At 61.1% G+C, this 22245-nt stretch overlaps 1 protein-coding gene across 1 annotated transcript in view; it reads right to left on the reverse strand.

The window, feature by feature from the left end:
• Positions 1 to 2995: 2995 nt before the first annotated feature.
• The window catches only part of GAK (cyclin G associated kinase), a 49551-nt gene continuing 30301 nt past the window's right edge, over positions 2996 to 22245 (reverse strand). Inside the window, exons 14-28 of the mRNA XM_082838320.1 lie at positions 21774 to 21896; positions 20936 to 21069; positions 17627 to 17821; positions 17192 to 17309; positions 16815 to 16894; positions 13197 to 13390; positions 12380 to 12523; positions 11894 to 12286; positions 11483 to 11656; positions 10753 to 10863; positions 9676 to 9792; positions 4982 to 5206; positions 4327 to 4475; positions 3548 to 3724; positions 2996 to 3457 (exon numbers count right to left, since the gene is read on the reverse strand). Of these exons, the coding sequence (XP_082694446.1) occupies positions 3356 to 3457; positions 3548 to 3724; positions 4327 to 4475; positions 4982 to 5206; positions 9676 to 9792; positions 10753 to 10863; positions 11483 to 11656; positions 11894 to 12286; positions 12380 to 12523; positions 13197 to 13390; positions 16815 to 16894; positions 17192 to 17309; positions 17627 to 17821; positions 20936 to 21069; positions 21774 to 21896 (2436 nt within the window). The 3' untranslated portion in view covers positions 2996 to 3355. The remainder of the gene's footprint in view (positions 3458 to 3547; positions 3725 to 4326; positions 4476 to 4981; positions 5207 to 9675; positions 9793 to 10752; positions 10864 to 11482; positions 11657 to 11893; positions 12287 to 12379; positions 12524 to 13196; positions 13391 to 16814; positions 16895 to 17191; positions 17310 to 17626; positions 17822 to 20935; positions 21070 to 21773; positions 21897 to 22245) is intronic.

Genomic DNA, 22245 nt, shown 5'->3' on the forward strand with positions numbered 1-22245 from the left:
GTTCACAGGTCTGGTGACCCAGAGCTGGCCCGAGTCCCCTACACTCACCCCATGGGGCTGGGACAGGGTGATTCCTGAGGGTCTCTGTGGGGACTAGCACCTGCCCGGCTGCCTGGGGCTCGACCCTGAAGGGAGCGGGCTTGGCCCCAAACTGGGCAGGAAGGGAGGCCTGGTGGTGGAATCGCCACAGAGCAGGGGTCCCACGTCACTCCAGTGCCCCGCACGGCCTGAGGGGATCTAACCCTGGGTCCCCCAAGGCAGAGCCTGGACTAGGGCCCGGAGCAGCAGTTTGTTTCTAAGGACTCAGAGTGACCTGGGCAGGCGAGAAAGCCCATGGAGGTTCGAGGCCGAGCTGGCCGCTCCTCGGGAGTCTTCCTGGGCCTGCTCAGTGGGCGCCGGGCAACACTCACTGAGCAGATGAGCCCTTCCCACAGAGGGGCCTTTGCCGGGAATCCGGCGGGGGCGGGAGTCCAGTCCGTCTCCGGTGCTGGAGCCAAGTGCACGGGCCTCCTGCGCTGCCCACGCTGCCCGAGGACCCCCAGCCCACGAAGGGGCCCCTGCGGCAGGGAGACGCAGAAGCGTCCTCAGACCCGCGCTGCCCTGGGGTGGGGGTGGGGGACCACCCCCAGGAGCGGCGAGAACCACGCGGCAGGAACACAGCAAGGACCCGCGATCAGAGTGCTTCCTGATTTCAGGGACACGGCTTGATGGGCGAGGACTCACGGAGACACAGGACTCGATACCTCGGCCAGGACTCCAGGGAGGGGCGCACTCACTGCCTCTGGGACCAGGAGGGGAGGGGCGGGGGGCCGAGGGAGGTACTGCTGGGACCAGGGTCATGTCCCTTCGCGACACCAGTCACCCAGGCTGTCCGGCGCGTGCTGGGTGGGGTCCTCTACAGAACAGGGGGCAGCCGGACCAGGGGGTCCTGGGGTGACGGATGGGTGGGCAGCACCGGGAGGCGTGTACCGTGCTGGGTCCCTAATCTGAGCCAGTCTCCAGACCCGACCTCTGCTGAGGAGCAGACACCCCAGGACCACGCCCGCTTCAAGTGGGGATGGGGCCAGCAGCGGCCCAGCACAGGGTTAGGGTTATAGGGTCATTCCCTGGGCCCCGAGGGGCTCACTGGAGGGGACACACGTGGTCCTTGGAGCAGCCCTGCTCAGGGTCTGTGGCCTGTAGGGATGGAGCCACTGGGGCCATCACCTCACCAAGACAGTAACTCAGAACCAGTAGGGACAGCAAAGGGAGCGCCACACCAGAGACCCAGGGGCTTCCGGCCCTGAGTCATGACCCAGAGCAACTCTGATGTGCAGTCTTGGGCCTGTTTAGGTCGTTCATTGTTTTGTTTTGCTTTTTAATAAATTTATTTATTTTTGGCTGCATTGGGTCTTCACTGCTGCGCGTGGGCTTTCTCTAGTTGCGGCGAGCAGGGGCTACTCTTTGTTGTGGTGCGCGGGCTTCTCATCGCAGTGGCTTCTCTTGTTGCGGAGCACGGGCTCCAGGAGTGCGGGCTCAGTAGTTGCGGCACGCGGGCTCGGTAGTTGCGGCACGCGGGCCCAGATGCTCCGCAGCATGTGGAATCCTGCCGGACCAGGGTTCGAACCCGTGTCCCCTGCATCAGCAGGCAGATTCTTAACGACTGCGCCACCAGGGAAGTCCCACTGTTACTTAAAAGAGTGAGTATTCTTTGAAAAGAGGCCTCAGCCTGGGAAGAGCTGGGTTTAACCCTCCTGCCCACCTGCAGCAGCAGTCGCAACCCAGGTGGGTGGCTCACCTCAGTGAGGAGACAGTGATAGGTCCAGGCGGCCCTCGGCCTCCTCTCCTGCTCTGGGCTGGGGCGGGGCTGGAGAGCAGCCCTAGGGGCAGAGGCCGTAGGGTCCTGAGGCCTCAGGACACAACGCCAGAGCCCCTTCCTCCGCTGAACTGTCAGGAGGTGCAGGCCCACCCTCTGCAGACCAAAGACGTCACTGGAGGTGGAAGGCGGGGCTCCGAGCTTCAAGTCAGAGTGTTCAGCTAACCGCTGCGCTGCCTCCTAGGTGAGGCCTTGCTGTGAGGATGCGCGCCTAGGAGCCCGGCACAGGGAGGGTCCTGACCCTGGTGACCCAACTCGCACGCCCACCTGAGGGGCAGGTGGCGCACTCCTGAATCCCTGACTTGGCAGCACATCTGACTCAGTAACTCATTCTGGCTAAAGAAGAGATCGCACAGAGTTCTCAGAGGCCAGCCACGCTGCTGACTGGGCCGAGGGGCAGCTCTGGCCGGGCCTGGCCAAGCCTGCTGTCACCACGGGGACGAGGGTCGAGGGCCGCCCGTCTCCAGGGCCCGGCCAGCAGCGCCAGGCAGCCAGGAGTAGGACGAGCCCTGGGGATGGTGGACTGGCCCGCAGGAGGCTGGGAACGTCACTTCCGACCAAAACCTCGAGTCGTGTAACTGCTGTCGTTTGTCCTGACGTGTTGTCCCCCACAGCCTGGGGCGGCTGGGGCTTCTCTAACAGGCTGTGACTCAAGGCCATTGCTTTTGCTTTGAATTCCCGGAACGAGAGAATCCAAAGCCCCCCACACCCTCCCGCTGTGAGGAGGAGGGACCCGGGGGGCCCAGGGGGAGGGCCAGCCTCTGTGCACCTGCAGCAAGACCACCTGCCTCCGCCACGCTGCAGGGGCCACAGGGCCTGCCCAGCACCCGACGCGGGCCAGCCCCCAGACCAAAGCCGCAGCTCATCTGATCCCTCCCCACACCTCCCGGCTCGCCTGCCCTCCTGCCACTCCTGACCACCCAGCTTGGGCTGCTGGCCGAGGCCAGGCTGGGGGCCCGCGGGGGCTCAGACCAGCAGTGGAGAGGAGCCAACTTCGCCGGGCGGGGGTCCCTGCGACTCATCTTCACGGTCAGAGCCGAGGTCAACCAGGTGACAGCAAAAGTGCAGGGAGGTGGTGTGCAGCCCCGGAGGAGGGGCGTCAGAAAATAGTTTAATTATGTACAGGCGTCACCAGGCTGATTACGAGGGGAGACGTGAAGGTTCAGGACCGGACTCTGGAGGACAGCTGAGCAGCGCCATCTCCCCAGTGGGCGCACCACGGGTAAAACAAATCACAGACTGTGACACGCGTGGGAGGAGTGCAAATCGTCACCTTTCCTTCAGGACCAGAAGAGAGAAAGAAAGAACTCGGAGGCTTTGGAATGCTTTCTCTTCCTGTGAAGGGAGTGGCACTGGCTCTGGATCCGCTGAGCGTGGCGGGCGTGACGTGATGCCAGCTGCGGCCGCGCCAGCCCGTGTCGCCCCGGCCCACGTGCAACCCTCCAGGCCAGCCGGCAGCTTCCAGCTCCACGAGCCGCGCGCGCAGCTGCGACCGTGGGCTCAGAAGAGTGGCCGGGAGCCCTGGCTCTCGAACTCGGCCCAGGCGTCGCTGAGCTCCATGAAGACCATGCGGGCGTGCTGCTCGTAGGGCTGCCCCCGGGCCTGCGGGCAGGCAGGACGGCGGCGGTGAGGGCCCGGCCTGCTCCCAGAGCCCGCGCCGCCCCCGGCCCGGAGCCCACACCCCGTGCCCACCTTGTCCGGGTGGACCACCAGCACGGCGCGGCGGTACTGCTTCTTCACCTGTGCAGGCGTCACCAGGTCGGCCATGCCCACGGGCGTCCAGCGGCTCTCGTCGTCCCACAGCACCGTGTGCAGCGTGGACAGCAGGGCGCGGATGTTCCTCTCCTTGCCCTCCGTCCAGTCCAGGAGCTGAAGGAGACGCCGTACTGCTGAGGGCGTGCCAGGCCCCGGCCTCTACCCACCGAGCAGCCGGCGGTCGCCCCACGGAGCAGGGATCTGACTGTGAGATGTGTGGCCCCGACGTGGACCCCCACCCCAGTTTCTGCACTGACCCCACCCAGGCATGGCTAATTCCATTCCCTAGGTCTGGCCGGACAGGACACGGACTAGACGGTGCGTGGAATCCAGGGACCCTTTCCTCAGTGGGGCATTCACAGATGACCCGCCGTCACAGCCTTGCCCTGTCCACCCCGGGGTCCAGGCACACAGACGTCCTTGTCACCCCGGGGTCTCTGCGGCCCACGCCCCCCGACCGGGGTCCCGCCTGGCTGGTGTGCGGAAGAGCGAGGAGCTTTACGAGCCTGAGGCCACACGTCCCAGCCACGTGGGGACAGTTGATCTTTCACCCCAAAACTTTCAGGGAGCAAATAAGCGTAGATGGAAGCCACTGCCCCCGCAAGCATGTCGGACAGAGGTCCTCGTGCGTGAGTCGGGGCTGCGCGGCTGCGTCCCTCTCCCCACGCTCCTGCCCAGGGTGCCCCCCACCCTGCCCCGGCCCGAGTGCCCCGTACCTTCAGCTTGAGCGGGTCTGAGTCCCGCGCCTGGTCCTGCCTCCTCATCTCGGCGATCGTCCTCGGCCCCTTCCTGTCGGCCCGGGAGGAGAAGCCCTGGTTGGACAACAGGTCTTCGAAATCGTTCTCCGACACCCTTGGCTTTGGACCTGGAGGAGAGCAGAGGCTTCAGGGGCCGCGCTAAGGGCCCGCCCAACAGCCTGCCTGCTGCCTCTGTGCTGCGTGGCCAGCTCGAGAACCCTCGGGGACGGCAGGACGGCCGAGAAGATGGGAAATGTCCAAAAGAGCTGCCCCGAGGCATGAGCGCACGAGTGTGGGCGGGGTCACGGCAGGCGTCGGGACCACCACCCCCGTGACAAGCGAGGCAGCCAGGCCTGGGCTGACCACCCAGCTGCCCGGCCAGCAGAGGCCGAGAAGGTTCCCGGACAGTGTGGCCTGGCCCACTGGGGGCAGAGGCTCACCCACAGACATGCATCTGAAATCATTAACTTCCATCCAAAGGGGCTCCCGCTGGGTGGAAACAGACTCTGGGTCTCCTTAAACACCCTTTCCCGGGACTGGGCTCTGAGCTGGACAAGGCAAAACGGGATTTCACTGTAACCACTTTACAGCAAGCTCAAAAACCCACACACGCGGCGAGAGAGGAAGGACTCACCAAAGCTGGGGGCACGGACGCCCCTCTCCTCCCGGCTGCCAATCACACTGAAGCTGGAGTTGTAGTTTGGCCGTGGCTGTGCACTGGCCGTGGGGGCTGGCTTGGCCTGGGGGGGCCACGGGGCGCCCTGGGCTGGGGGCCGGCTCGTCTGCCAGGAGCCGCTGGCCTTGGGAGGGGGGGCTGCTTTGGGACCGAAGCCCCCAGGAGTAGGTGCAGCGGGCGAGCCTGGGGAGACAGTTCACGTGGGGAGTGTCACTGACGGCCTGAGGACCGGGCGCTGCCCCGGCGGGTAGTCGGCCCTTGCAGGCAGAGGACACACCCCTGCGAAATGAACGTTTCAGGTCGGCCGCCAGAACGGGCGGCCTCTAGGTAGCCGCACAGCTGGCCCGTCTGCAGGGGCTGGGCCGGGTGGGCTCCCTTCCCCACTCGCTCAAATGCAGGGCTGAACCCAGGAAGCTCCAAACCAGCACCCAGCGCCCACAGGGCCCCCAAGCAACACCACGCAGGCTACTGCTCCGTGCATGCAGGCACGTGCCGCGTCACGCGTGCGTGGTTCTGTGCCACTTCACACGCGTGCAGTCACGCAAGCACTGGGCTAAGATGCCCCCGTTCTCTGTCCTGTGACCTTTCACCTCGAGAACATTCTAGACGCAGAATCACAGGGCAGGCGGCCCTTGCGATGGGCTCTTCTCACCCAGGACCCACCCACCTACCCACTCGTCGCCAGCAGCCTGGCAGGTGGACGCACCACAGAAGGACTCCGGTGGGTTCCAGTCTGTGGAGATTACCAACAGGGTCGCCCTGAGCACTGCTGCGGAGACTCCCTGCTCAGCCCACGTGCGCCTCTGGGATAGACGGTGGTCGTGGGTTCGGCTCTGTGAGAACCGACGCCCGCCTCGAGTAGCCGTCCTGCACGCCCGCCAGCTCTGCGCCCGGCGCTGCACCCCATCAAGACCCCCCGCGCCTCCAGGGCCGCCAGTGACACTAGACCTCTCCCCAGGCTGCCGTTCTCTTCACCACTCACCCGTTTTCAAGTTGGATGTGTTCTGCTCTGTTTTTACTGTTCTTACATATCCTAGATAGTTGTCAGATACGTGGTTCAAAGCTATTTCTCCCACCCTGTAGCTCTTCATCCTGCTGAGAGCCTTTAGCAGGGCACAAGAGGTCTTTTTGATCAAGTCCAATTTATCCATTGTTTGCTGACGGATCGTGGTCCAGGAGACACTAAAGGCGACGTCCCCACAATTTTCTCTTTTCTTCTGAAAGCTTTACAGATCTATGGCCAATTCTGAGTAAAATGGTCATCTACCTGCTGTTTAAGGTGTGCAGTTCAGGTGATGCCACTTTCTTGCCGCCCCAGCACCGTCATGAATGGTTTTGCACCTCTGGCAAAAGTCCGTTGGTCTTACTGGTGTCTGGTCCTGGTGATCTACGTGTCTGTCCTGCCCACAGCACGCAGGCATGGAGGAGGCAGGAGGCCTGGTGGGCTGAGTCTTAACCACCCCATTTCCCCTGACTCTCCAAATAGTCTACAACAAGCTCGTCTGTGTCTGCAGGAACCCTCACTGGCATTTCTGGTGAGGACTGTACTGACCCCACTGACCACTGCAAGAGAACCTTCCTGATGTGGGTCACCGGGCTGCGAGCTCATCTGTTTACTGAGGTCTTCCCCGTTTGGTTTTGTAGCTTCGCGAGTCCTGTATGTGCTTCGTAAGAGTAATATGTTATATGTTTCTTTGTTTCTTCTTTTGCAGGGACTGTAAAAGGTGCTGTTCTAAATTTTGGGTTCCTTGTGCATGTTGTTAGTAAACAGAAATACCCTTGTGGTGTCTGTTTGTTGATCCTGTGTCCTGTGACCCTCCTGAACTCACTCTGGGACCTGAAATGCTTTCACAGACCCCCTGAGATTTCCCACACAGACAGCACGTCGTCCGCACATGACAACACTGCCTGTGTCCCTTCTGTCCCTTTCTTGCCTGCCTGCACCACCTGGGCTGACCCTGGGGAGTGTGTGGTCTTCTGAAATCCAGCGCAAGCCTGGCGGCAGGACTCTGCAGGTGCTCCCTATCAAGCCCACGGGCTTCGCATTACTGGTCTGTTGAGTGTTTATCACAAGTAGGTGTTGAACTCCGGGGAATGCCTCTTCTGCACCACCGATGTGATCACACGACTTCCCTTCCTAGGCCAGTTAACGCTGTGTATACATATACATATGTATATGTACATATATAATTTTTTAAAAAATTATTTATTTATTTTGACTGCGTCGGGTCTTAGTTGCAGCACGAGGAATCTTCTCTAGCTGTGGCGCATGGGCTCCAGGGCACGTGCGGGCTCAGCAGTTGTGGTGAGCGGGCTTAGTTGCCCCGCGGCACGTGGGATCTTAGCTCCGCGATCAGGGATCGCACCCGCGCCCCCTCCGTCGGAAGGCGAAGTCTTGGCCACTGGGCCGCCAGGGAGGCCCCTGTGTGATGCTTTCATACACTGATGAGCTCTCTGTGCAGCTCTCTGTGCTGATGACTGGCTTTGATCTTTGTGTCTGTGTTCATGAGGGACGCTGCCCTGTGGTCTGTAGTTTCCTTCTGTATCGCCTCCATCTGGTTTTGGTATCAAAGTAATACCAGATTCATAAAATCAACTGGAAAATATTCCCTCCTCTTCCTATTTCTTGGAAAAGACTGTGTGGAATTGGTATGAATTCTTTAAACATTTGGTAAAATTCTCCAGTGAACCCAGATGGGACTGGAGATTTCCTTTATGGGAGGTTTCTAACTATGAATTCATTTTCTTTATGATTACAGACCCACTCAAACGCTCTACCTCACACGGGGCACACCTGAAGAACTTGTCCACCTCACCTCAGTCCCAGAACTGGTGCTGAAGCCGTAAGTCCATTTCCCTTCAGAGCCTCTGGGTCTGTGGACATCTTGGGTTAACCCCTCTTTCTTAATCCATCTTAGCAGAGATCTGTCAACTTTACCGATCTTCTCAGAGAACTAGCTTTTTGATCAACCCATTTTCTCTAGTTTTCATTTTCTATTTCATTGATTTGGACTCTTTATCATTTCCTTCCATTTGCTTTGAGCTTATTTTGCTTTTCTTTTCAAATGTCTTCAGGTGATAACTCACAATACTGATGAGACGTTTCCTCTTTTCCAAACTACACGCTTAATGCTATGTGTTTCCCTCTTGGCACTGCTTTAGCTGCATAACCCAAGTTTAGATATGTCGTGTTTTCATTTTCATTCTCTTCGACACGCTGCTTTATTTTCCTTGAGACTTCCTAAATAACCCGTGTTATTTAAAACTGTGTCATTCAGGACTTCCCTGGTGGCGCAGTAGTTAAGAATCTGCCTGCCAATGCAGGGGACATGGGTTCAAGCCCTGGTCCAGGAAGATCCCACATGCCGCGGAGCAACTAAGCCCATGCGCCACAACTACTAAGCCTGCGCTCTACAGCCCGCAAGCCACAACTACTAAGCCCGCATGCCACAACTACTGAAGCCTGTGCACCTAGAGCCCGTGCTCTGCAACAAGAAGCCACCTCAGTGAGAAGCCCACACACCACAATGAAGAGTAGCCCCCGCTCGCCGCAACCAGAGAAAAGCCCATGTGCAGCCATGAAGACCTAATGCAGCCAAAAATAAATTTTTTTAAAAATTTAAAAAAATAAAAAATAGAAGTGTATCAATTTCCAAGAGTTTGAAGATTTTTCAGTTATCTCGCTGTTACCAATTTCTAGTTTGATTCCATTTGGTCACGGAATGATACGGTCTATGTGATTTCAGTTCTTTTAAGTTTGTTGATGACTTTTTATGGCCCAATACATGGCCTTTCTTGGTGGTTGCTTGGGTGCAGGAGGAGGTGTGTCCTGCTGCTGTCAGGCACAGTGTCCTGTGAATGTCCCACAGCTTTGCTGACTTTCTGTCTGGTGGCTCTATCTTTGTTGACAGAGGGATGCTGAGGTCTCCAACTAGAATGTGAGTTTGTCTGTTTCTCCTTTCGGCTCCATCAGCTTCATGCAGGACTCTGTTTTCTGAGGGGGTGTGACGGAGGTCTGGGGTCAGTGCAGAGCTGAGGGCTGGGCTCCATCCTGAGAACAGGCGTCCCAGATCCCGAGAATTCCTTTTCACCACAGGCAGCCCCCGAGAGGCTCCAAGTGACCCCGCCCTGTGCTCAGACAGCCCAAGATAGAGGCAGAAAGCCCAGGGCAAACCCAAACTTCCAGGAAGGCTCTCAGGGAGACACCAAAACCTGAAATGCCAGGAAGCGTCTGGGGAGATGTTATTTTCACCTAAAATTCCACATGCCTCCCGACTGCCAAGGGACGAGAGACACTCCTGGCCTCCAAACAATTAACGTCCCTAAAAGTTTTCTCAGAAAAATTACTGGCAGTGCATTCTGCTCCCTGGGGAGCGGGGCAGGCACTCTCCACGCTCCTGTGCTGAGACCGCTCCTAGATGACCCCCAAGCACCGCTATGCCAGCGGAGGGCCAGACTCCAGCACCAGTTTTGGCAATTCCTGGTGTTATCTTGGTAACAAGCTCCTGGGATGAAGCAGATTGGGCCTTTCCTGGTGTCGCTGTGCCCTGGGCCTTGGTGGACAGGGTGAGGCCCCACCTTGGGTAGGCGGACACAACACCCCAGAGAGAGGCCTGGTGCTTTCCACATGCCCGACACGGCCCTCAGGTTACCTTGGAGGCCGGAACTGAGGTCGCCGAGGTCTGCAAATGGGTCCTGGCTCTGAGACTTGGTCTGGCTGGCTGGGGGGCCAGGAGGTGCCGGCTGGCCTCCAGGAGAGACGAAGGGGCCTGGAGGAGGGCAGGGGCATTAGATCCAGCACACTGGAGTAGATGTGGCTTCTGCCCTCCCATCTCACGCTCCTAAAGGCCTCGCTCGGCGTTGTCACTGCACCTGGGACGTGGCCACACTCGCAGCCCGAGCTGCCCACATGGCTCCGTGTGGGAGGTCACCTGACAGCTCGTATAAACTGTCCTGGGTTTGTCCTACCACCTCCTGAATCCATCTAAAGTGTGAGTGCACTCTACGACATTCGTTCATTCTAAGTACAAGGTACTGAAACGTCTAAGTAAATCACTGTCCTGCTCCTAATTCCCGTGTCATTCAAGAGTCAACTGTGAGGTCATTACAAATGATGGTAGCTCATACATAAAGAGCTCTTACAAGTTAATACAAAAAAGGTGAATTTCCCGTGCAAAAAAATGATTAGAAAATGTGAAACAGTTCTCAAAAGAAACATAACCAAAAACACACAAAATAATAACCTCACGCATAATGAAGAAAAGCAAATTGAAAGAACTGGTAGCCTATCAAACCGGCAGAGTAGCATGTTTACAATCACAGCCCATAAGTTAATAAACAGGACTTAAGAGAGAAGCATGTCACAGGCGCCACAAACACCACTGCCTTTGAAAACAACTCACTACCGGAAACTTCCCCACGGGACAGAATCCTGACGTACGGAAAGAAGGACGGACATGATGAAAGTGAGACACCAGAAGCACTCTTGCCCCCACAGACAGGGGACAGACCAGGACAGCCTGCAGCCTCTCAAGGGCCCTGCAGGGCACAAGGAAGCGCTAAGGAACATTCTGGGTGAGAACTTCAGAACAAGCCGAATGAGCGCCCACAGGAGCCGCATGGGGGGACTCGGGACAGTGGCAGGAGGCCCGGCCAGAGTGCCCCTGGGGCGCTGCTCCTGTCTCCTCCTCTTCTGGGGGCCGGGGTCACAGTTACGCCACGTGCCGTACCTTCTGCAGCTGGTGCGGGGGCCGGGGCCTCAGCCCAGGCGTCCCATCCTCCCAGCAGGTCCGGGTGGCTGGTAGAGGTTGTCATCTTGCTGGGCTCCGCTGGCAGGTCACCTGGGAAGACAGCGGCGCTATCAGGTGTGTCCCCGGTGGGGGCGGGCACATGGCCTTCACATGGCCTCCTGGGGGCCCTAGGGGACAGGCTGGCCACAAGCCCCATCTGCGGCAGTCTCGGGGGCCGCCCTCCATACCCCCTCCACGTGTGGGCAGGAGGCAGGAGGCACACCTGACGGCCGCCCGTGTGGGAGGTGGGGGGCCGAGGTGCTGGGCAGCAGCCCCTGCGGCGCTCCTGGCCTAGCGAAGCCCCAGGCAGGGCTGTGCTAACGCACCTCTGGGGCCTCCAACCGGTCTCCCTCCACACGGGTGGAGGACACATCACACGGTCACTGCACTGACCAAGTGGATGCAGGGAGGCAGCAAGAGGAGAAGCCCACAGGGCGATGCTGAGACTAGCGTCCGCGGTCCCTCATCTGAAAGGGTCTTCAGAGAGGCCTCCTCCCGCCATGGCTGGCCACATGCCAGTGCCCCAGAGCCTGCCTTCCCACCTCCCCGGGAACCCAGCAGGGCATACAGAGTGGACACGGGCTGCGCCCCCTTTCTGGGGGAGGGAGGAGGGCACTGCCCATCTCCCCCGGCCCTGTGGCCCCACCCCCAGTGTGGAGACCGCACTTACCCAGATGCAGGAAGTTGGTGCCGTGGGCCAGGGGTGGAGCGCTGTGGGTGGCAGGAAAGGATGCAGGCAGGGTGGCTGGAGAGTCCGAATTAAGAAATTCGCCAAAGAGGTCGGGCTGGGAGTGGGGCTGGGCGTCCGGGTCAGATGGCAGCAGGAGAGGGTCAAACGGGTCCGCTGTGGCAGGACACCAGGAAGCAGGTGCACGTGAGCGCGGGCACCACAGTGCACACCCTCGGCCTAGAGGATCGGCTCCGGGACGGCCCTCCCACGACCCCGTGGCCCCGAGAGGGAGGGGCAAGGCGCTGACCCCGCTGACCCCCGCCTGTCTCAGGAGATCCTCTGGGGGCTCGCGGTCTCCCTGAACGGCAGACTGCCGTGACCTCCGGGCCCACTCCTGTCGGCGGCACCTACCGGCCGGGACCGTGGTCCGTGTGCTCGGGGCAGAGGCCGGGCTGATGAAGAGCAGCGCCGCGTCCCCGCCGAACAGACCGCCTGCGGCACCCTCTGGAGCAGCTGCCGGGGCCCCCAGGAGGCGGCTGAGCAGGTCCGCGTTGCTGGGGGGGCCCCCGCGGGCCTGCATGGGGGGCACCGGCCCTGCCTCGGAGTGCAGCCCCAGGAGGTCCACACCGTCCTCCTGCGGCAGGTCCGGGCCTGGCGTGTCCTCGTCGGCCATGTCCCCGCTCTCAGCTGACAGCGTTGGGGCTTCCTCGTCAGACGGCTCGCTCACACGTCCGTCCTCGGCCGCAGCAGACGGACCCTCCTCGGCAAGGTGACCCTCTGGGGCTGTCGCGCAATCCCCGTCCTCTGAAAAGAAGACAACGGTGGGGCGGCTGCGGCTCAGTGCGAAGAGTCAGCACGGGGAGGCCCACGGGGGCAGCGCCAGGCCCGCCTACCCACCCCGCCAGTCCAGCGTGTGCAGAAAGCGGTCGGTGTCCCCGCTGCTGTGCAGTGAGTCCAACTCCGGGGGCTCGGCGTCCGCAGGCCCGGCCTCGGCATCATACTGCGCAGAGGAGCCTGGCTGCCTGGGGAGCTCTGGTTTTCCTGCAGGAAGGGGGATGTCAGGCCACCCGGCCCAGGGCAGCAGCCCGTGTGAGGCTCCGGGGCCCAGGCCCAGAGCCAGGAAGGGCTCACCACCACCAGAAACCCACACAACAACCAACCATCAGTGAATGGATCCCAGCGTCGCCCAGACGCTGCCCCGGGACACGTGTGCACACACGTACACCGGAAACCATACGTGCACGCGCACACGTGCACACACGCTATTCAGGGACACTTAGCTGTCCTCACATAACAGAAAAAAATGCAAACCAAGAACACGAAGAAAATCGTTATGTGGCAAACGAAGCCCCAAGCCCCACCCACCAGCGTGCTTCCGATGCTGCTTTCTGTAAATGCCGTGAAATAAGCCGACACAGCCCTGCCGAGTTGCGGGGTGTGGAGGGGGTGGGGGCCGGCCAGGAACAAACTCTGCTGCGGGGGCAGCCCCGCCAGCTGGTCCCAATCGAAGCCTCGACTTCTTCCAGGTCATGTTCAAAGTTGACACATGTCCAGAAAACGCACCCCCCCAAAACAGCGTGTGACTCAAACCTGACCCTCCTGGGGGTCCCAGCCCCACCCCATGACCCCGGCAGGGCCTGCAGGCCACGTGGCTTGGGATCCAAAAACAGACACTGGGCCACCTGCAGGCGTGCCCAGAAAACAAGGATCTCACCAAATTTCGCCAGGATGTCTTGCTGCTCCTCGCGGCTGGAAAACAGGATCTTGGGGTTCAGCCCCCGCATGCTCGCAGTCTCCCAGGGTGGGGCCTCGTGGCCGGGCCTATCTCTGGGCTCCACCTCCACCTCCAGGTTCACTTGGAATAAATCGGGATATTTCTCCTGAATGTCACAAGCGTCCAGGTCATACCTGCATTGGGGAGGCGAGAAGCAGGTTAGGCACGACCACGGGCACTGCGGGTACCACCCCAGTGTTCACCGGGCAACGAGCGCGGGGCAGGGCCGCGGGCTCCACAGGCACCCCAGCCCCTGCACTGCATGCTCGGGACGTTCACGCCGCCACTGAGCCAAGGGTCAGAGGGACCGGCAGGGGTGTGTGTGCAGTGGGGCCCGTCCACACCCGCAGAGCAGGACCCCCGCTCCTCCGTCAGGGGAGCACTCAGCCCTCACTCCTCAGGCTCTGGAGTTCAAATCAGGTCCTCAGAGCTTAAATGCACGTTCCCATAAAACAATGCCATCCACGCTGGTGAAATCCCCAACTATTAACAGATGCCCAGAAACCAACACCTCTGCAATCTGGCGGCAGGGGTGGAGAGGCACCAACCTATTCCCACTGGGTGGGACGCGGAGCCGGGGGGCCCGGGCACGGGCGGGAGACTGGTGACAGGGCAGCCTGGCAGTGGGGACTGCGGCTGCCACGTCACTGAACTGCCCTCGTTCTGTGGCTCCGCATGTTTCGAGGGAATTCCTAAGCTCACCTCTGGTGACGATATGGATAAACCCTAGTTCCTCAGCTAGACAACAGGCTCCCAGCTGCTCTTATTTTATGCTAACGTGTCTGCATCACTTACTGCTTTGTGTCTATAAGAAGAGTAAAGCAACAAAGAGAGAAACACAAAACAGAACGCTGGGGCCCTGAAGGGCGAGGAGTCGAGGGAGGGGCCCTGCCGTCCTCTGCAATGTCCAAGAACGGCCTCCGGGCAGAGGACGGGCCACAGGAGTGGTCAGGGGTGGTGGTGAGGCCACAGCAAATTTTAGTTCTTACTTCCCTGGATTCAGCAAAATGGGACGAGCGAGCACGCGTGACCCCAAATCCTTTCCACTCCTCACAGACGCAGCCGCCCCTGTGCAAGGAGGGGAATGAGGGGTCTCTGCAGGGGCGAGGCCGGGCCCACGTGGGCACAGGGACAGTGGCCGCACTGCCGTGTGGCCCTCTCAGGCTCCCAGCCTAGAGGCCGCCATGGGCTTCCTTCCTGTCCAGGCCAGGTGCCCACAAGAAGACGACTGCAAGGGCGACGGCTCAGCCGGGCAGGAACAGCTGGCGCAGGGACGCAGGTGGAAAGCCCGGACAGCGATGTTGGCCAAGGGGATCCGGAGGCCAGGGAGGGCCCCGGGAGGGGCCCATCCACAAGGAGCAGAGGCCAAGAAGCCAAGCAGGGAGAAGGCGCGCGGCCACTACGAGCTCAGCTCCAGGGCAGCAGGGCCTCGGGGGCCACTCCGGGCACCATGCTGGTGGCCACCCACCCCCGCCTCCCTGCCCAGCCCCGCCCCGGGGACAGCCCCACCCAGGCTGGGGTCTGCCCACCCGTCCAGCAGGCCAGTGAGGAAACAATGAGGTCTGTGAGCAGAGGCGCAGCCCTGCTGCCCCAAGGGTCCGGGGTCTCAGAGGGCAGAGGGCCAGGCCCCGCTGGACAGGCCCTGAGGGGGAGCCTGCCACGCTCAGCGGGAAACAAACGCATCGGCTTTCGTCCCGGACTGCTCGGCACCCCTCCACACTCACAGGAGGCACCCGAGGGATTTCAGATTGCTTCTGCAAAGTGTCCTCTTTCAGCCGCCCGCGGGGCACCCCTTGCCTTTCTGCTTTAAACCGACGAGTCCACTTCTGGAGGCACGACGTGCACAGCGAAGCACAAGCCTACGCACGCGCCTCATAAAGGTTATCCTCGTGGAACAGTCCATTCAGAATAAAACACTGTCTCTTTCCAGACCCCAAGAAGGGCCACGCCCCCAGAGGCAGCCGCTCCTCGGGCCTCCGGATGGGGCCCCACGGGAGGCCTGAGCAGGCGTTAACAGGGTCACGGACGTGACATCACAGCTCACTCTCCAACCGACTGCCGACGCCACGGGGGCCTCTTCTCAGTCTGAAGCCATCGAGCCTGAGGCCCTGGGTACGTGGCTAATGACGCCACGTGCACGTGGGAAGTGCTGAGGCAGGAGATCTTCCTAGTTCTCGTCACAAGAAAACATCTAACTCCGCGTGGCTCCCACGGGGGCTCCCCCCCCCATTTCCTTGCCCTCGCGGCTCTGACCTGCTTCCCTGGTGATGAGGGACGTGCAGACCGGCTCAGGTGCTCGCTGGCCGTGTGGATCCGCCAGCCGAGTCCCCTGCCTGCTTTTAATGGGCATCTTTCTCTTTTCATTCTGTGCTTCTCTACGTGTCCACGTCTGACACACACACTGCAACATCTCGTCTGCCTGAAAACATCTTTGATTGGCTTTCGCTTCTGAAGGATGACTTCACAGGAGGCAGAATTTCAAGCTGGCCAACGTTCTCCTCAGGCACTTGCCGAAGATGCCCCCGACTCCGGCTCCCGCCCCTTGGTAAAAGGCAGCTGCGGTCTCCTTACTTTGAAGGTCCCTCCCCTGGGGGCTCCGAAATGGTCGTCTTTGGTTTTCAGCAATTTGCAACATGCTGAGGAAGGCGTTTCCTTCCTTCTTTTATATAAACTCCTGTTTGCTGTTTTCAGAGTTTTTGATTCTATGGTTTGACGTTTTTCATCAGTGTAAGGAAATTTTTGGCCGGTGATTTTTCCAACATTGTTTCTGGTGTGTCCTCTTCTCCTTGGACTCCGAACAAAGGCACGTCTTACCATTTCCCAGCCCCCAACACCCCTGCGACCCCTCTGTATCCATCTCTCTCTCACCATTGTTCGTTCCTGTGTCTACTCTGCTACCGGGCACATGGCTCAATTCTCAGTTCCAGCTGTTACGTTTCTCAGTCCGAGAGTCACACCTGCCTCCTTTTCACACGTTCCAGCTCTGCGGTGAAATCCCCCTTGTACTTCCCTGAACACACGAGACAGTCAATGCCGTCTCCCGGCTCCAGCATCAGATTCACCTACGGGCCTCTCGCCCAGCTCTTCTGCTTGGTCTTCCGTCATCGGGTCTCTGAAGAGAAATGTCTGAGGACACAAGGACACCTGAAGCTCTGGGACTACCTTCCTCCAAAGGAGAAAAAACCTGAAACCTTAAAGCGTGGCATTCCTCGTCTTTGTCACGTTGGCACGTTAAAAAAAAACACACGAGGTGCCGATGTGGAAAACATACTAAAAGACAAGAACACGGAGACTCTTAAAGGGGCAACAACAGACAGAAACACAGACATGCCCGCGGCCCACGGCGCTGGCGCTGCGACGGCAGCTGGGCGGCTCTCCCTGAGCCCCTACCACAGGCAGCCCTGGCACGGCACTGCCCTGTGTGGGCCTCCCGGGACCCGGGCGTCAGAGCTCAGCACTCCCGGGACCCCTGCCAGTATCAATCGCGCTGCGCTTGTCTCCACCCCAGCCACGGCTGGGGTCCTCTCGTCCGCCCCCCTCAGTGTGACACCAACATACTTTGCAAATTTCACAGTAGCTGCATTCCGAGGCACAAACCCTGTGTGGAACTGGATCTGGAACATCTTCATGGACGCCATCTGCAGGGAGAAAGCGAACAGAAGGTCCTCAGGCCGGGAGGGCAACGCCAGGCCCTTCACGGGTGACCAGCTGAGGCCCCACACGGGGCTCCAGGGCCAGGGACACACAGAGGCTGGGGCAGCGCCCTAGCCAACAGGCGGCTCCTTGGGCCCGTGGGGAGGCCCCAGGGCCACAGCTGGGCAGGCTCAGGCTACAGTCCCTTCTGCCTCTGCCACACAGGTGGGGACACAGAGCTCTCACTGCGCTTAGAGAACCAAGCTCGCCCACGAGCCAGGGGCCACCTGGCGCCCGCTCACCTTAGCCTGCAGCCTTCCTCCCAGGGTGGACCTCGCGTGATAGATGATGATGAGCACGTCTCCCTGGACCGTTATGCCCAGGGGAATGACCGCTTTGCCGTCCTCGATTTTAAAATCCCTGGAGAACAGAACCAAGAAAAGCAGTGCACTTAGGTATAAGGTGCACCGTTCTAATGAACTGCGACCCACAGCGCCAGTTTCTTCTTGCCTCGCGGGTTTTTCTGCCAAATTACGTCAGGTGTGGGGGGAGGATGGTCCAGGAGAGGACTTCCAAGGAGCCACCCAGCACGAAGACCCCGAGAACTCCCCCACAGGCCCTGCCGGCCCCGCCTCCACGCCCACCGCCCAGCCGCAGCCCCAGAGCACAATTCCCTCCTCGACAGCCCCCAGAAGATGAGGCCGCGGGGCAAGGAAGGGCCTGAGCCCCGAGCCCACCTCATCTTGTCGTACTCCTGGGACGTGGTGGTCACACGCTCATCCCCCACGTAGACCTCGCAGAAGGGCCGGCAGCCATTCCGCTGCTTGCTGAATAGGGGCACAGGCGTCATGACCACGGCCTTCACCAGAATGGGCTTGCTGTGGGGCGTGATGGGCTCCTCTGCCACCATGTCGCACATGTACTCGATGTACCTGGAGGGCAGGAGGCACACCATGTCACATGCGTGCTCTGTGCAGGAAAACGGGCCACGTCACATGCGTGCTCCGTGCTCAGCCCACGTACCGCGTCACACACATGCTGTGTGCAGCCCACACACCACACGTGTGCTCCGTATGTGCCCACATGCCACGGCGCACCCGTGCTCCGTGTCTCTGGAGCTCATCAGGTCGTCAGTCTTTTCTCAATCACACGTAAGCATCTCATGCTATAAATTTCACTGAAAGCAACGTTCCGGTGTCATCTCATGAATCTTATGTTGTAATTTTCATTCAGCTCAAAATATCTTTAAATTTCCCTTGAGATTTCCTCTTTGACTCACCAGCTACTCATAGGTAGATTGTTTCACTTTGAAATATTTAAGGCTTTCCAAAGCCACCTGCTGTCACTGATTTCCAGGTTAATTCCACGATGGCCTCGGAACATATCTGGCATGATTTCTATTCTTCCCAATCTGTCGCGGTTTAAGAGCCCGGAACGTGACCCTTCTTCCCAAGGGCTCTGCACGCACGTTGCTGTCGTGGGTACACTCCGTGGCTCTGAACCGGCCTGCCGACCTGTTCCACTGCTCACTGAGAGGGACGCTGCAACCGCCCCCGTCCTGCTCTGTGGACCTGGAATCCGCTCCGCCGGCTCCCTTGGTGGTTCCACAGCTCCTCTTTGTGGCACCGCCACAGGGCGTCCATCTCCCGCGCTGGTCTAACCCGTCTCCCAGGGAGGGGCAGGAGCCGTGGCTGGCTCCAAACTGACAGCAGGCGACACTCTGTCTCGCCACTGCACTCTGGCCGCTCCCGAGGTCCGCAGTGGAGACGGCCGCGTGGCAGGAGACCCGGGCGCCTCTCGCTGACAGCAAGAAGCCAGGACCACGACCCAGGTCCACAGCCCACAACCTGAGTGAGCTTGGGAGCAGATTCAAAACTGAAGGAGAAGGAGACTGCCCGAGTCAAGGCTGAGCTGGACGCCTGACCCACAGGGACGGGTGTTTCAGCAGCGGGGCCTGTCGCACGTGCCCTGCACACAACCCTCCTCCGCCCCCGCCGTCAGTGCTACGGGGCAGGCCCGCAGGCAGCGTGCACTCGGCGAGGGGCCCGGCACACAGGTGACGCTGAACCGGCTTCCCAGCCAGCCGGCCGCCCGCCTGCCTCTGCAGCCTCGGCTTCTCCTTCCTGATCTCCTGGGTCACCCGAGCACGTCCCAGGCCGCCACTCGCATCCTCTGCTGATGTAATGACGGCCCTTGAGAAGAACCTTCACTGCTTGCACCTCCACTCCTGCCGCCCACCTTCCGGAGCGCCTGTGCGTGGCTCTCAGCAGCGTGAACGCCGGAAGCCAAAGTAGGTTTTCCGTGTGTGTGTTTTGTTCTGAATCCCACTTGGTGTCCTCTGAGCTTCTTGGGTTCAACGTCTGCCGTTAATTTGGGGAAATTCTCAGCAACGCCTCCTCCGTGCTCCCCCTTCCTGCTCCGTCTCCCCCGGGGGCCCCAGTGGTGCGTCTGTCCGACCACCTGAGATGGCCTGACGCGTGTTCCGGTGAAGGACATCTACAGACCCCTGTGAGGTCGCGGCCCTCTCCGTTTGGGTCTTCCTTGCTCCCTCCCACCCCCACCCCTGTCATCAGAGTCTTGGACGCACAGACCAGCGACCAGCAACTCCAGACGTCCCATCACGGTTCCGAGTCTCATGCGAAGGCTGCTTCATCCGTACATCCCCAGGAGATGACCTCGTGCCCCTTGAGCAGCGGCCTCCCTCTCTGACCTGTCCTGCAGGGCACAGACCACCCCCCGCCGAGCGCCCTGTGGGTGGGCGCCTGTCCCTCCTCGGACTGGGAGTGAGCCGATGGCTCTTCTCCAACAGGTTTGAAAAGTCATGCATCTGAAGTGGGCATCGCTCTTTTATAAGCTGTCGCGCCGGGAGGGGGATGACGCTCTCTACATCTGCACGTCTCCAAGGAAGCAGCCTGGGGTCTGCTGGGGGCCCTGGGGCCAGGCACAGACCGGCAACAACGATACTCTGCTGGCTCTGACCCCCGACTCTGAGCGCTCCCGAGCGGCACCCCAAGCTGCAGGCACAGTTCGGGAACCCCGGGTGTGCCCAGATTACGGGAAGGTGACATGCTGAAAGGGTCGGCAGCCTGTCACCCATGCTCGGCGGCGCAGCCCTTGCTCTGCCACGCCTTCTGCACGATGGACAGGCCCGCCCCGCCCCGCCCCACCCCGAGCCACACAGAAGACACGACAGCGTGCCAGCTGTCTCGGGGTACACCCTGCCCCTGGGCAGCGAGCCAGTGGGGTGGGTCTCACAAGCAGGAGTGGGTCAACCACCCCACACCGCCATCGAGGCAGTGCAGCCATCCCGAGCGGGAGGAATGACCACAACGGCCCCTCACTGGCCTGGACGCCTTCTCGATCTCCCTGCCAGGGCAGGGGAGGGAGGCAGCAGAGCCCAGGCGGCCCCGGCTCTCCCCGCTCTCGGGCCCTGTGTTGTTCACGCCAAGGCCCTCCCCACAGAGGAAGGAGATGCTCCCCCAGCACCCGACGGGAGTGAGCAACTCCGCAGGCCTGATCGTGAGGCCCCCCTCGCTGCAAGGTGGATGGAAGTGGGGAAGGCGGTCTGGGAGCAGGCAGTGGCCCCAGGGGGCAGGGGGTGGGCGGTGGCCAGCTGCAGCCCTGGGAAACCATCCCCTGTAAGTCGTCAGCAGAGACAGCCTAGAAGCTGTGTCTCACGGACCCTGACATGGAGGACGCACGGCGGAGGCGGTGCTGCCACACAGCTCCCAGATGCCACCTCCCCTGCCGAATGGAGCCACTGGGCCACGTGTGCAGAGGTGGCACCGAGGGGCTGCCCCATCGCCAGCGAGCAAGTGGCCTCACGCGCTAGGAAGGTTGGAGCCCAGGCCCCGGGCAGAGGCGCAGCCCCGCTGCTCCGGAGCCCCGACAGGGCAGAGGCGCGGCTGCCCCGACTGCGCACGCGGGCCCGTGCTCCACCCAACACCGAGGTCCACACCCGCGTGAAACCCTGCCATCTCCCAGCACCCACAGCTACGGCCTGGCCACGGTGACGCCGCACCCAGGCCCCACGGTGGACGCCATACCTTTTGTGGGACGGCCAGATGCCCGGCGGGCAGCGCTTCATACTGAACATGTACACGGCGGCCTCTGCGGTGCTGAAGAGGCGGCAGAAACACAGGAAGGAGCAGACGGCCACGGCAGACGCGGCCCTCCCGTCCTAGGGCAGACGCACGGGGCAGGCTCAGGCGGCGCTCACTCCCCCAGAACAGTCAGGGCCTGCGCCTGGGGCCGGGGCTCATCAGGGAACTTAGGAAAACCCACCTGATGAGGGGAGAACTCAGGGAGTGGAGCGAATACAGGCTCCGCAGCAGAAGGCACGAGGCGGCCGGGCACGTGCTGCTCTCTGTCAGGGTCCCCACCTGACCTTGGTCCCCACCCGACCTCAGCGCTCGGCACGTCCATGCTCACCCTCACGAACCCTCTGCAGCGCCACCACTGGTGTGATGGTCACCCACACCAGGACGGCAGTACTGACGTTCGAGGGTGGGTTCTGGCAGGTGCCCCACTGGGTGTGATACCCACAAACCCTCAGCCCCAGGGTGGGCTCAGAGACGGGGTCCCAGGAGGCAGGCTGGCCTCCGTACGTGGGTGCCGCCACGAGGGGGCCCGCACCTTCCATAAAAGGGGTGGGGGGGACCCTCAGTGAGGACAGTCTTCTGCCAGAAGCCCCTGCTGCCAGGGACCCGGCTGTGACCCACAGAAGGTGCCAGGAGCCGCCTGCCGCAGACCCCAGGGCAGAACTGCTGCTCCCGGGAGTGGTGGGCGTCGGGGTCACCACTCGGGACACCCGGCCGCCCCCGCCTGACCCTCTGCACGTCCCCTCTGTCCCCTGAGTGTTCCAGGGCGGGGCAGCTTGCTCACCACGCAGTGCACCACGCAGACGTTCCCGGGGTCCTGGCGCAGCCAGGCGTGCATGTTCCTGCAGAGGCTGTACAGGCTACGGAGGCTCGGGGCCCGTCGGGCTGCCCAGCCACACTCGGAGACCTGCAGAGAGGGCAGCTCGCCAGCCGGGGCGCAGACACACGGGCCCCACCCAAAGCACCCCACCACCCCCAAACCAAGCGCCGTCCCCCGCCCCCCAGGCGCGCGACAGGACTCGGGAGCCAGGCTCTGGCAGACTGGCAGAAGGAGCGCAGCACCCGCCCTGTCTGCGCTCAGGGTCAGTATAAATACTGTAAAAAGCGTCCACGCCCCGAGCGTTTATCCGCCAAGGAAACTGCGTGGTCTCGCGGTCCCTCTGGAGGCACCTCAGGCTCAGCGATCCTCAAGACCCCACCCCTTCTGCGCAGTGTCAGGGGAGGACCAGCGCCACACGAGGCTGAGCAAAGCCAGT

This window comes from Leucopleurus acutus, assembly GCF_964270905.1.
Source record: "Leucopleurus acutus genome assembly, chromosome: 4".
Taxonomy (NCBI): Eukaryota; Metazoa; Chordata; class Mammalia; order Artiodactyla; family Delphinidae; genus Leucopleurus; species Leucopleurus acutus.